The sequence below is a fragment of the Parasteatoda tepidariorum genome, chromosome 5, assembly GCF_982258835.1.
Source record: "Parasteatoda tepidariorum strain Cologne lab strain chromosome 5, Ptep-v5.0, whole genome shotgun sequence".
NCBI lineage: Eukaryota > Metazoa > Arthropoda > Arachnida > Araneae > Theridiidae > Parasteatoda > Parasteatoda tepidariorum.
In genome coordinates this window covers 61743929-61756320 of record NC_141759.1, presented here as the reverse complement: position 1 = coordinate 61756320, position 12392 = coordinate 61743929, and the positions used below count along the sequence as shown (strand labels likewise).

At 47.2% G+C, this 12392-nt stretch overlaps 1 protein-coding gene across 1 annotated transcript; it reads right to left on the bottom strand.

Moving 5' to 3' along the window:
* Positions 1–1347: 1347 nt before the first annotated feature.
* LOC107443970 (uncharacterized) lies at positions 1348–10402 on the bottom strand. Its single transcript, XM_087164066.1, is given in 1 exon segment — positions 1348–10402. A coding segment is annotated over 1 exon segment (8937 nt). The 5' UTR covers positions 10347–10402; the 3' UTR covers positions 1348–1409.
* Between the last annotated feature and the right edge of the window lie 1990 nt (positions 10403–12392).

The window sequence follows — 12392 nt, the reverse complement described above, 5'->3', positions numbered from 1 at the left end:
GTTAACTTAGAAATAACAAACCAAACGATGTTAAACAACAAACCAAACGATGTTGACAAAATGCGTAGAAAGCGCAACTGGATCGAAATTATACAAGCGCAACTAGATCAAAATTATAATACCTGAGCGCTTGACGTAACAATCGTCTTCAAAGAGCCATATTCAAAAAACTAGAACCCCTGAATTAGACAGGCCGACTCATCATCTATTTTTGCTTCAAAGAGCTAATGTATGCTAATGCGAACCTTACAATTGAAATATTAATTTTCGACAACTTAAACCAATAATATACGAAGGAATTAATAATTTAATTGTAAGGTTCGCATTAGTTTACATTTATCAAAGTGGAGAAAAGTTTAACTTTTGTATTAAAGATGTGGCAACATATTCGATACGTAAATAGAACGCTTCGCTTTGATATATTTGTCGCTGTTCATAATTGTTATAATAAGTTTTTCTTCTTCTTTACACGCTCTATTTTTTTTTTCTTAAGCGAAGACGATAATTTTTGTAGCGATATAGATATAGAAATTGATACAATAAAAAATTATATAGAAATAGAAATTGATACCATAAAAAATTAATTCGTTTTCGTGTTCTTTTCATGTATTTAGCATTTTAGTTTTTTTTTCTTAGGCATTGTAGCTATATAATATATAAAATAGGAATTTAAGACAAAATTGCAGGACAGGAACACTTTAATTGTCCACTAATCTTCAGATTTCCTGCTATGTTTTAAAAAACTTTATTTGTGAAAATCTTTAGCGTGGCGGACTGCTGGCCGCCTCAGGCGGCTAGTAGAATAATAAAGAAATATATAGAATTATTCTGAAAGCTAATATTTATAGAATCGTTTACTAAAATAGTTTTTTCTTTTAAAAAATTTACTATTTATGTTTTAAAAGAAAAGGAGGAAATAAAACACCTTTTAGAACAATATATGCTTTGCTCTAAACACAAATTATTATTTTATAACAAAACTAACAACCTACAGATTGCAGATTTCAATGTTTTCATAAATTTAAGTACTTGAGTGGTAACAAAATTTCTGCTACAGTAATTGATCCAGAAATTTTCATATTTTAGCAATATTTTAAAAGTGGTAAATTAATGAAGTGAAAAAAGAGTTTACTTACCCTTTCTTCAATTAAATTCATCTCTTTGAAATGCAAAGTCTGTTTGTTTCAGGGCATTACATTGAGAATGTAACCCCTACTAAGTACAGGAAAATATTCAAGCTCAACAAAATAATTAAAAGGGAAAAAACTGTTAAAAATTAAATAATATACTAATTTTAATGAATTTAATAATCGAAATAAAAAAACAAAAGCAGGAAAAATATAATCATTCAGATTTCTATTTAGTTTATTGAAAATAAATGCATTACAGGAATTTTTGTGAAAACAAAACTAACCCATTGCTTGTTGCAATGCTTGACTGATAATTTGCGAGAATCTACTCGCATCACTGTAATTAACTTGTCCAATGTTAGATGATGATAGTATATGAACAAGAGCTGTAATAAGCTCAAGAAGAGCCTGTACTAAAACGTCACATTCAGAAGCACCGTAATTATCTGCACTAATTTGAGAAACTGAGTTACTAATAATGCTTCCTAATGTAGCTGTATTGGCAACTCCATTCGAAGTCAGTGACGAAGCAGTGGATGAAATTCTTGAGTTTGAGGATGGTGAACTTAGACGTGATGCGGCAATCGTAGCCATTGATGAACTAACTGCTCTTCCTTGACTTCCCATTCCACCTTGTCCACCAGATCCTGCTGCAGCGGCTGCTGATCCAGAACCTTGTCCGCCCCATCCACCTTGGCTTCCTTGACCACTACCTTGTCCCATTCCACCTTGTCCACCAGATCTGGCTGCTGCTGCAGCGGCTGCTAATCCAGATCCTTGACCACCTTGTCCTCCCCATCCACCTTGTCCTCCTTGACCAATTCCACCTTGTCCACCAGATCCAGATGCTGCTGCAGCGGCTGCTGATCCAGATCCCTGACCACCTTGTCCTCCCCATCCACCTTGTCCTCCTTGACCACTGCCTTGTCCCAATCCTCCTTGACCAATACCTTGTCCCATTCCACCTTGTCCACCTGATCCAGCTGCAGCTGCTGCAGCGGCTGCTAATCCAGATCCTTGACCACCTTGTCCTCCCCATCTACCTTGTCCTCCTTGACCACTGCCTTGTCCCATTCCGCCTTGTCCTCCTTGACCAATACCTTGTCCCATTCCACCTTGTCCACCTGATCCAGCTGCAGCGGCTGCTGATCCAGATCCTTGACCACCTTGTCCTCCCCATCCACCTTGTCCTCCTTCACCACTGCCTTGTCCCATTCCGCCTTGTCCTCCTTGACCAATACCTTGTCCCATTCCACCTTGTCCACCAGATCCTGCTGCTGCAGCGGCTGCTGATACAGATCCTTGACCACCTTGTCCTCCCCATCCACCTTGTCCTCCTTGACCAATTCCACCTTGTCCACCAGATCCAGCTGCTGCTGCTGCAGCGGCTGCTGATCCAGATCCCTGACCACCTTGTCCTCCCCATCCACCCTGTCCTCCTTGACCACTGCCTTGTCCCATTCCGCCTTGTCCTCCTTGACCAATACCTTGTCCCATTGCACCTTGTCCACCAGATCCAGCTGCTGCTGCAGCGATTGCTGATCCAGATCCTGGACCACCTTGTCCTCCTTGACCTATTCCACCTTGTCCACCAGATCCAGCTGCTGCAGCAGTGGCGGCTGATCCAGATCCTTGACCACCTTGTCCTCCTTGACCACTGCCTTGTCCCAATCCTCCTTGACCAATACCTTGTCCCATTCCACCTTGTCCAACTGATCCAGCTGCTGCTGCTGCAGCGGCTGCTGATCCAGATCCTTGACCACCTTGTCCTCCCCATCCACCTTGTCCTCCTTGACCACCGCCTTGTCCCATTCCGCCTTGTCCTGCTTGACCAATACCTTGTCCCATTCCACCTTGTCCACCAGATCCCGTTGCTGCTGCTGCAGCGGCTGCTGATCCAGATCCTTGACCACCTTGTCCTCCCCATCCACCTTGTCCTCCTTGACCAATTCCACCTTGTCCACCAGATCCAGATGCTGCTGCAGCGGCTGCTGATCCAGATCCCTGACCACCTTGTCCTCCTTGACCACTGCCTTGTCCCAATCCTCCTTGACCAGTACCTTGTCCCATTCCACCTTGTCCACCTGATCCAGCTGCTGCTGCTGCAGCGGCTGCTGATCCAGATTCTTGACCACCTTGTCCTCCCCATCCACCTTGTCCTCCTTGACCACTGCCTTGTCCCATTCCGCCTTGTCCTCCTTGACCAATACCTTGTCCCATTCCATCTTGTCCACCAGATCCAGCTGCTGCTGCTGCAGCGGCGGCTGATCCAGATCCCTGACCACCTTGTCCTCCCCATCCACCTTGTCCTCCTTGACCACTGCCTTGTCCCATTCCGCCTTGTCCTCCTTGACCATTACCTTGTCCCATTCCACCTTGTCCACCAGATCCTGCTGCTGCAGCGGCTGCTGATACAGATCCTTGACCACCTTGTCCTCCCCATCCACCTTGTCCTCCTTGACCAATTCCACCTTGTCCACCAGATTCAGCTGCTGCTGCAGCGGCTGCTGATCCAGATCCCAGACCACCTTGTCCTCCCCATCCACCCTGTCCTCCTTGACCACTGCCTTGTCCCATTCCACCTTGTCCTCCTTGACCACTTCCTTGTCCCATTCCTCCTTGTCCACCAGATCCGGCTGCTGCTGCAGCGGCTGCTGATCCAGATCCCTGACCACCTTGTCCTCCCCATCCACCTTGTCCTCCTTGACCACTGCCTTGTCCCAATCCTCCTTGACCAATACCTTGTCCCATTCCACCTTGTCCACCTGATCCAGCTGCAGCTGCTGCAGCGGCCGCTGATCCAGATCCTTGACCACCTTGTCCTCCCCATCCACCTTGTCCTCCTTGACCACTGCCTTGTCCCATTCCACCTTGTCCTCCTTGACCACTTCCTTGTCCCATTCCTCCTTGTCCACTAGATCCGGCTGCTGCTGCAGCGGCTGCTGATCCAGATCCCTGACCACCTTGTCCTCCCCATCCACCCTGTCCTCCCCATCCACCCTGTCCTCCTTGACCACTGCCTTGTCCCATTCCACCTTGTCCACCAGATCCAGCTGCTGCTGCAGCGACTGCTGATCCAGATCCTTGACCACCTTGTCCTCCCCATCCACCTTGTCCTCCTTGACCAATTCCACCTTGTCCACCAGATCCAGCTGCTGCAGCAGCGGCAGCTGATCCAGATCCTTGACCACCTTGTCCTCCTTGACCACTGCCTTGTCCCAATCCTCCTTGACCAATACCTTGTCCCATTCCACCTTGTCCACCTGATCCAGCTGCTGCTGCTGCAGCGGCTGCTGATCCAGATCCTTGACCACCTTGTCCTCCCCATCCACCTTGTCCTCCTTGACCACTGCCTTGTCCCATTCCACCTTGTCCTCCTTGACCACTTCCTTGTCCCATTCCTCCTTGTCCACCAGACCCGGCTGCTGCTGCAGCGGCTGCTGATCCAGATCCCTGACCACCTTGTCCTCCCCATCCACCCTGTCCTCCTTGACCACTGCCTTGTCCCATTCCGCCTTGTCCTCCTTGACCAATACCTTGTCCCATTCCACCTTGTCCACCAGATCCAGCTGCTGCAGCGGCGGCTGATCCAGATCCTTGACCACCTTGTCCTCCTTGACCAATTCCACCTTGTCCACCAGATCCAGCTGCTGCAGCAGCGGCAGCTGATCCAGATCCTTGACCACCTTGTCCTCCCCATCCACCTTGTCCTCCTTGACCACTGCCTTGTCCTAATCGTCCTTGACCAATACCTTGTCCCATTACACCTTGTCCACCTGATCCAGCTGCTGCTGCTGCAGCGGTTGCTGATCCAGATCCTTGACCACCTTGTCCTCCCCATCCACCTTGTCCTCCTTGACCACTGCCTTGTCCCATTCCGCCCTGTCCTCCCTGACCAATACCTTGTCCCATTCCACCTTGTCCACCAGATCCAGCTGCTGCTGCTGCAGCGGCTGCTGATCCAGATCCTTGACCACCTTGTCCTCCCCATCCACCTTGTCCTCCTTGACCACTGCGTTGTCCCATTCCGCCTTGTCCTCCCTGACCAATACCTTGTCCCATTCCACCTTGTCCACCAGATCCAGCTGCTGCTGCTGCAGCTGCGGCTGATCCTTGACCACCTTGTCCTCCCCATCCACCTTGTCCTTGACCACTGCCTTGTCCCAATCCTCCTTGACCAATACCTTGTCCCAATCCTCCTTGACCAATACCTTGTCCTATTCTACCTTGTCCACCAGATCCAGCTGCTGCTGCTGCAGCAACTGCTGATCCAGATCTTTGACCTCCTTGTCCTCCCCATCCACCTTGTCCTCCTTGACCAATTCCACCTTGTCCACCAGATCCAGCTGCTGCAGCAGCGGTGGCTGATCCAGATCCTTGACCTCCTTGACCACTGCCTTGTCCCAATCCTCCTTGACCAATACCTTGTCCCATTCCACCTTGTCCACCTGATCCAGCTGCTGCTGCTGCAGCGGCTGCTGATCCAGATCCTTGACCACCTTGTCCTCCCCATCCACCTTGTCCTCCTTGACCACTGCCTTGTCCCAATCCTCCTTGACCAATACCTTGTCCCATTCCACCTGATCCAGCTGCTGCTGCTGCAGCGGCTGCTGATCCAGATCCCTGACCACCTTGTCCCCCTTGACCACTGCCTTGTCCCATTCCGCCTTGTCCTCCTTGACCTCTTCCTTGTCCTATTCTTCCTTGTCCACCAGATCCGGCTGCTGCAGCGGCTGCTGATCCAGATCCCTGACCACCTTGTCCTCCCCATCCACCTTGTCCTCCTTGACCACTGCCTTGTCCCATTCCTCCTTGTCCTCCTTGACCAATACCTTGACCCATTCCACCTTGTCCACCAGATCCAGCTGCTGCTGCTGCAGCGGCTGCTGATCCAGATCCTTGACCACCTTGTCCTCCCCATCCACCTTGTCCTCCTTGACCAATTCCACCTTGTCCACCAGATCCAGCTGCTGCGGCAGCGGCTGCTGATCCAGATCCTTGACCACCTTCTCCTCCCCATCCACCTTGTCCTCCTTGACCACTGCCTTGTCCCATTCCGCCTTGTCCTCCTTGACTAATACCTTGTCCCATTCCACCTTGTCCACCAGATCCAGCTGCTGCTGCTGCCGCGGCGGCTGATCCAGATCCCTGACCACCTTGTCCTCCCCATCCACCTTGTCCTCCCCATCCACCTTGTCCTCCTTGACCACTGCCTTGTCCCATTCCGCCTAGTCCTCCTTGACCAATACCTTGTCCCATTCCACCTGGTCCACCAGATCCAGCTGCTGCTGCTGCTGCAGCGGCGGCTGATCCAGATCCTTGACCACCTTGTCCTCCCCATCCACCTTGTTGTCCTTGACCACTGCCTTGTCCCAATCCCTCTTGACCAATACCTTGTCCCATTCCACCTTGTCCACCAGATCCAGCTGCTGCTGCCGCTGCTGCGGCTGCTGATCCAGCTCCTTGACCACCTTGTCCTCCCCATCCACCTTGTCCTCCTTGACCACTGCCTTGTCCCATTCCGCCTAGTCCTCCTTGACCAATACCTTGTCCCATTCCACCTTGTCCACCAGATCCAGCTGTTGCTGCAGCGGCTGCTGATCCAATTCCTTGACCACCTTGTCCTCCCCATCCACCTTGTCCTCCTTGACCACTGCCTTGTCCCATTCCGCCTTGTCCTCCTTGACCAATACCTTGTCCCATTCCACCTTGTCCACCAGATCCCGTTGCTGCTGCTGCAGCGGCTGCTGATCCAGATCCTTGATCACCTTGCCCTCCCCATCCACCTTGTCCTCCTTGACCAATTCCACCTTGTCCACCAGATCCAGATGCTGCTGCAGCGGCTGCTGATCCAGATCCCTGACCACCTTGTCCTCCCCATCCACCTTGTCCTCCTTGACCACTGCCTTGTCCCAATCCTCCTTGACCAATACCTTGTCCCATTCCACCTTGTCCACCTGATCCAGCTGCTGCTGCTGCAGCGGCTGCTGATCCAGATCCTTGACCACCTTGTCCTCCCTATCCACCTTGTCCTCCTTGACCACTGCCTTGTCCCATTCCGCCTTGTCCTCCTTGACCAATACCTTTTCCCATTCCACCTTGTCCACCAGATCCAGCTGCTGCTGCTGCAGCGGCGGCTGATCCAGATCCCTGACCACCTTGTCCTCCTTGACCACTGCCTTGTCCCATTCCGCCTTGTCCTCCTTGACCAATACCTTGTCCCATTCCACCTTGTCCACCAGATCCTGCTGCTGCAGCGGCTGCTGTTACAGATCCTTGACCACCTTGTCCTCCCCATCCACCTTGTCCTCCTTGACCAATTCCACCTTGTCCACCAGATCCAGCTGCTGTTGCAGCGGCTGCTGATCCAGATCGCTGACCACCTTGTCCTCCCCATCCACCCTGTCCTCCTTGACCACTGCCTTGTCCCATTCCACCTTGTCCTCCTTGACCAATACCTTGACCAATTCCACCTTGTCCACCAGATCCAGCTGCTGCGGCAGCGGCAGCTGATCCAGATCCTTGACCACCTTCTCCTCCCCATCCACCTTGTCCTCCTTGACCACTGCCTTGTCCCATTCCGCCTTGTCCTCCTTGACTAATACCTTGTCTTATTCCACCTTGTCCACCAGATCCAGCTGCTGCTGCTGCAGCGGCGTCCGATCCAGATCCCTGTCCACCTTGTCCTCCCCATCCACCTTGTCCCCCTTGACCACTACCTTGTCCCATTCCGCCTTGTCCTCCTTGACCACTTCCTTGTCCCATTCCTCCTTGTCCACCAGATCCAGCTGCTGCTGCTGCAGCGGCGGCTGATCCAGATCCTTGACCACCTTGTCCTCCCCATCCACCTTGTTGTCCTTGCCCACTGCCTTGTCCCAATCCTCCTTGACCAATACCTTGTCCCATTCCACCTTGTCCACCAGATCCAGCCGTTTCTGCCGCTGCTGCGGATGCTGATCCAGCTCCTTGACCACCTTGTCCTCCCCATCCACCTTGTCCTCCTTGACCAATTCCACCTTGTCCACCAGATCCAGCTGCTGCAGCAGCGGCGGCTGATCCAGATCCTTGACCACCTTGTCCTCCCCATCCACCTTGTCCTCCTTGACCACTGCCTTGTCCCAATCCTCCTTGACCAATACCTTGTCCCATTCCACCTTGTCCACCAGATCCAGCTGCTGCAGCAGCGGCGGCGGCTGATCCAGATCCTTGACCACCTTGTCCTCCCCATCCACCTTGTCCTCGTTGACCACTGCCTTTTCTCAATCCTCCTTGACCAATACCTTGTCCCATTCCTCCTTGTCCACCTGATCCAGCTGCTGCCGCTGCAGCTGCGGCTGATCCAGATCCCTGACTTCCTTGTCCTCCCCATCCACCTTGTCCTCCTTGACCACTGACTTGTCCTCCTTGACCACTGCCTTGTCCTATTCCGCCTTGTCCTCCTTGACCAATACCTTGTCCCATTCCACCTTGCCCACCAGATCCAGCTGCTGCAACGGCGGCTGATCCAGATCCCTGACCACCTTGTCCTCCCCATCCACCTCGTCCCCCTTGACCACTGCCTTGTCCCATTCCGCCTTGTCCTCCTTGACCACTTCCTTGTCCCATTCCTCCTTGTCCACCAGATCCGGCTGCTGCTGCAGCGGCTGCTGATCCAGATCCCTGACCACCTTGTCCTCCCCATCCACCCTGTCCTCCTTGACCACTGCCTTGTCCCATTCCGCCTTGTCCTCCTTGACCAATTCCTTGTCCCATTCCACCTTGTTCTCCTGATCCATCTGCTGCTGCAGCGGCTGCTGATCCAGATCCCTGACCACCTTGTCCTCCCCATCCTCCTTGTCCTCCTTGATCACTGCCTTGTCCCATTCCTCCTTGTCCTCCTTGACCAATACCTTGTCCAATTCCACCTTGTCCACCAGATCCTGCTGCTGCAGCGGCTGCTGATCCAGACCCTTGACCACCTTGTCCTCCTTGACCACTGCCTTGTCCCAATCCTCCTTGACCAATACCTTGTCCCATTCCACCTTGTCCACCAGATCCAGCTGCTGCTGCTGCAGCGGCGGCTGATCCAGGTCCCTGACCACCTTGTCTTCCCCATCCACCTTGTCCTCCTTGACCACTGCCTTGTCCCATTCCGCCTTGTCCTCCTTGACCATTACCTTGTCCCATTCCACCTTGTCCACCAGATCCAGCTGCTGCAGCGGTTGCTGATCCAGATCCTTGACCACCTTGTCCTCTTTGTCCTCTACCTTGACCTATTCCTCCTTGTCCACCAGATCCAGCTGCTGCTGCAGCGGCTGCTGATCCAGATCCTTGACCACCTTGTCCTCCCCATCCGCCTTGTCCTCCTTGACCACTACCTTGTCCCATTCCACCTTGTCCACCAGATCCAGCGGCTGCTGATCCAGATCCTTGACCTCCCCGTCCACCTTGTCCTCCTTGACTACTACCTTGACCAATTCCACCTTGTCCACCAGATCCAGCTGCTGCTGCTGCAATTGCCGCTGATCCAGATCCTTGACCACCTTGTCCGCCCCATCCTCCTAAGCCAGTTCCACCTTGTCCTCCTTGACCTCCACTTTGTCCTATTCCTCTTTGCCCACTTGGCACAGAGTTTTGGGTACTTTGACCTCGCCAACCTCCTAAGCCACTTATTTCTTGCCTTCCTGATTCTGCTGCTGAGGAGGCTGATGAAGATGAAGTCTGAATTGTGCGTGTTGATGATGTTCCGTAACTTACTCCTGAACTAGATCCTGTTGATATGTTGTTAACTTGCGATTGTGCAAACATTTGAATTAAACTTCGAATTTCATTTACAAATTGGTCATTGCCTGCCCCAGTTGTTTGATAGAATGCAGACTGTAACGCATTTGTTATGGCATCCGTTTTTATGGCAACACTCTGTCCACCTTCTTCGTCGACAGCAATTTCTGCTACTGCTGAAGCAAAGGCCATATTGAGTGCCTGTAATTTTGATTTTGTTGCCTTACCACCCATATTATCAATCGCTGTCAAGAGGGTATCTCCTATTGAAGATATATCATCCATTTGATCACCTGAAAATGCACTGTTTTGATTTAGAGTTCCCATAAATGACCGCATGAATCCTTCCGCATTTTGCTTGCTAGACCAAGGATTGCTTCCCTGTCCTAAAGCTAAGATACTTTGCGTACCAAGAAGTACGAGAACAGTTAAAATACTTCGAGACAACCAAGCCATTATTATTGCTTTGATTTTTCGAGTTTGAATACCAGCAATGCTTTACTTGTTCTTTTTATACCATGATCAGTCGTGACAACCAACAGGTTCATCAATACACCTGATGAAATGTTTATGAGAACCACTTTCGCTATGACGCGTGAACGTTCTCTTTGGTTATTCCACCTGTTTTCTAAGAATACGTAATGAAATCTGAAAAATATGAATATTTCCGCTGCATCTTGTTTTTATTCAAAAACTAATGTGTTCAATTTAGATATTTCGTTATTAATAATTAAATATCGAGAGTTTTACATTTTTGCCATTTAATATAATTGTGTTTCCCCCCTTCTATTAAGTGTAAATATTTTTTGCAAATGGAAGTTCAAGTTGCATGTTCCGATTTGTGCGATGATGTTCATTATAGGTGCTGATTTTGATATATATGAACTTTTACAATATTTAACAGCTTTTTTTATTAAAAATTTCATCCTGACTTATTTTTTTATATTTAAAAGTGTTTTATGACTTATTATTTTATTAAAATTATTTTTTTTCCTTAATTATCAACATTTGTCTTTTGTTTTTAATATTTATATGATCACTTTTTTTTATTATTTTATATTTAATAATTGACGCTACAGTTCATTACAAGATTGCGGTTATGTTATGTCAAATTGGCAATAATAATGAAGTCAAACACAAAACTAAATCAAAATATAATTTTCAAACTTTTGAATTGTTTTTTATTTTTTATTTTAAAGAAAACTTAGGTCACGTAATGTGAAATTGGCGTTAGAATAGATTTCAAATTTATTGCAAAGGAGTTCGATTAAAACTCTAAACTAATTTTTATTTCAAATAAAACTTTGGTAATGTAAATATTTAAACTTTTGTTTTTCTAATTAATTTCTTCCTAGTTAGCGAACAATGCCCGAATGAAAAAAGTAGTATACAATTATTTAAAGTTAAAAAAAATGAGCATTAATTTTTATTTTAAATGTTCAATATATATATATATATATATATATATATATATATATATATATATATATATATATATACATCTTTTAACTTGAATTATTTTATTGATTTTTCTTTTCCAAATTAATTTCTTTTCAGTAAAACAAACATTGTCCCTATTAATAATGTAGGATATATTTATATTTAGAAGAAATAGATATTAACTTTTAATTTAAACTTTAGTTTCTCAAATTAATTTCTTTCTTGTGAAACGAACATTGGCCCTATGAAAAAAGTAGTATATATTTAAATTTGAAAGTAGTTGATATTTTTTTATGACGGCGATCATTTAAAATGTCACTGTTGGTGACTCTTTACCAGCTATTTTGCAAATTATTTTAAAGCGTGCGATATTAATGTTAAATTATTGTTAGATTTACTTTGGTATGAGAAAAATAATTTAACTTCATGTGCTTCCTTCCTCTGATTGATATAAGCTTTGCATAACTAAAAATGGCACCATTTTTAAAAACGTTGACCATGATTTTTTCAAAGTATGCTAACAGTTTTGCCGTTCAAAACTTTCTAAAACAATCGTGGTTGAAAAGAGGCTGTTCCCATTATTTTGTTCAACCCATGTTTATATTTCTCTTAATTTCAAATAACTTAACTTAGTCAGAGCTACTCTGCGACTTATCATTCAATTGAGAAATTAAGTATTATAAAGTGATTTTTCTAAATATTTCCTTCATTTACTAAAACTAAGAAAAGTTGCTATTTTTTAATCTTCCTGATTAAGATTCTATGCATTGGTAGTGAAATAACAATTGAATTTATACTGTAATTTCAAACAGGATTTCAACTTCGCCGACACTTTATGTTTATAAAAATTATTGCTATCCAAATCATTATTAATCAACTTTGTTAAGCCTTTTCCGTCTGATGTTCCTTTTTATTAGACAGCAAAATAAACCTCGCTGAAATGAAAATTTTTATATGTTAATATTTAGTAAGCGCACTATTTTATCATTATTAGTTATTATTGAAAAATGGTCAGGGTTTTACTTGAGTGGAAGTACTTTGGTTTGTATGCATCTATAAAAA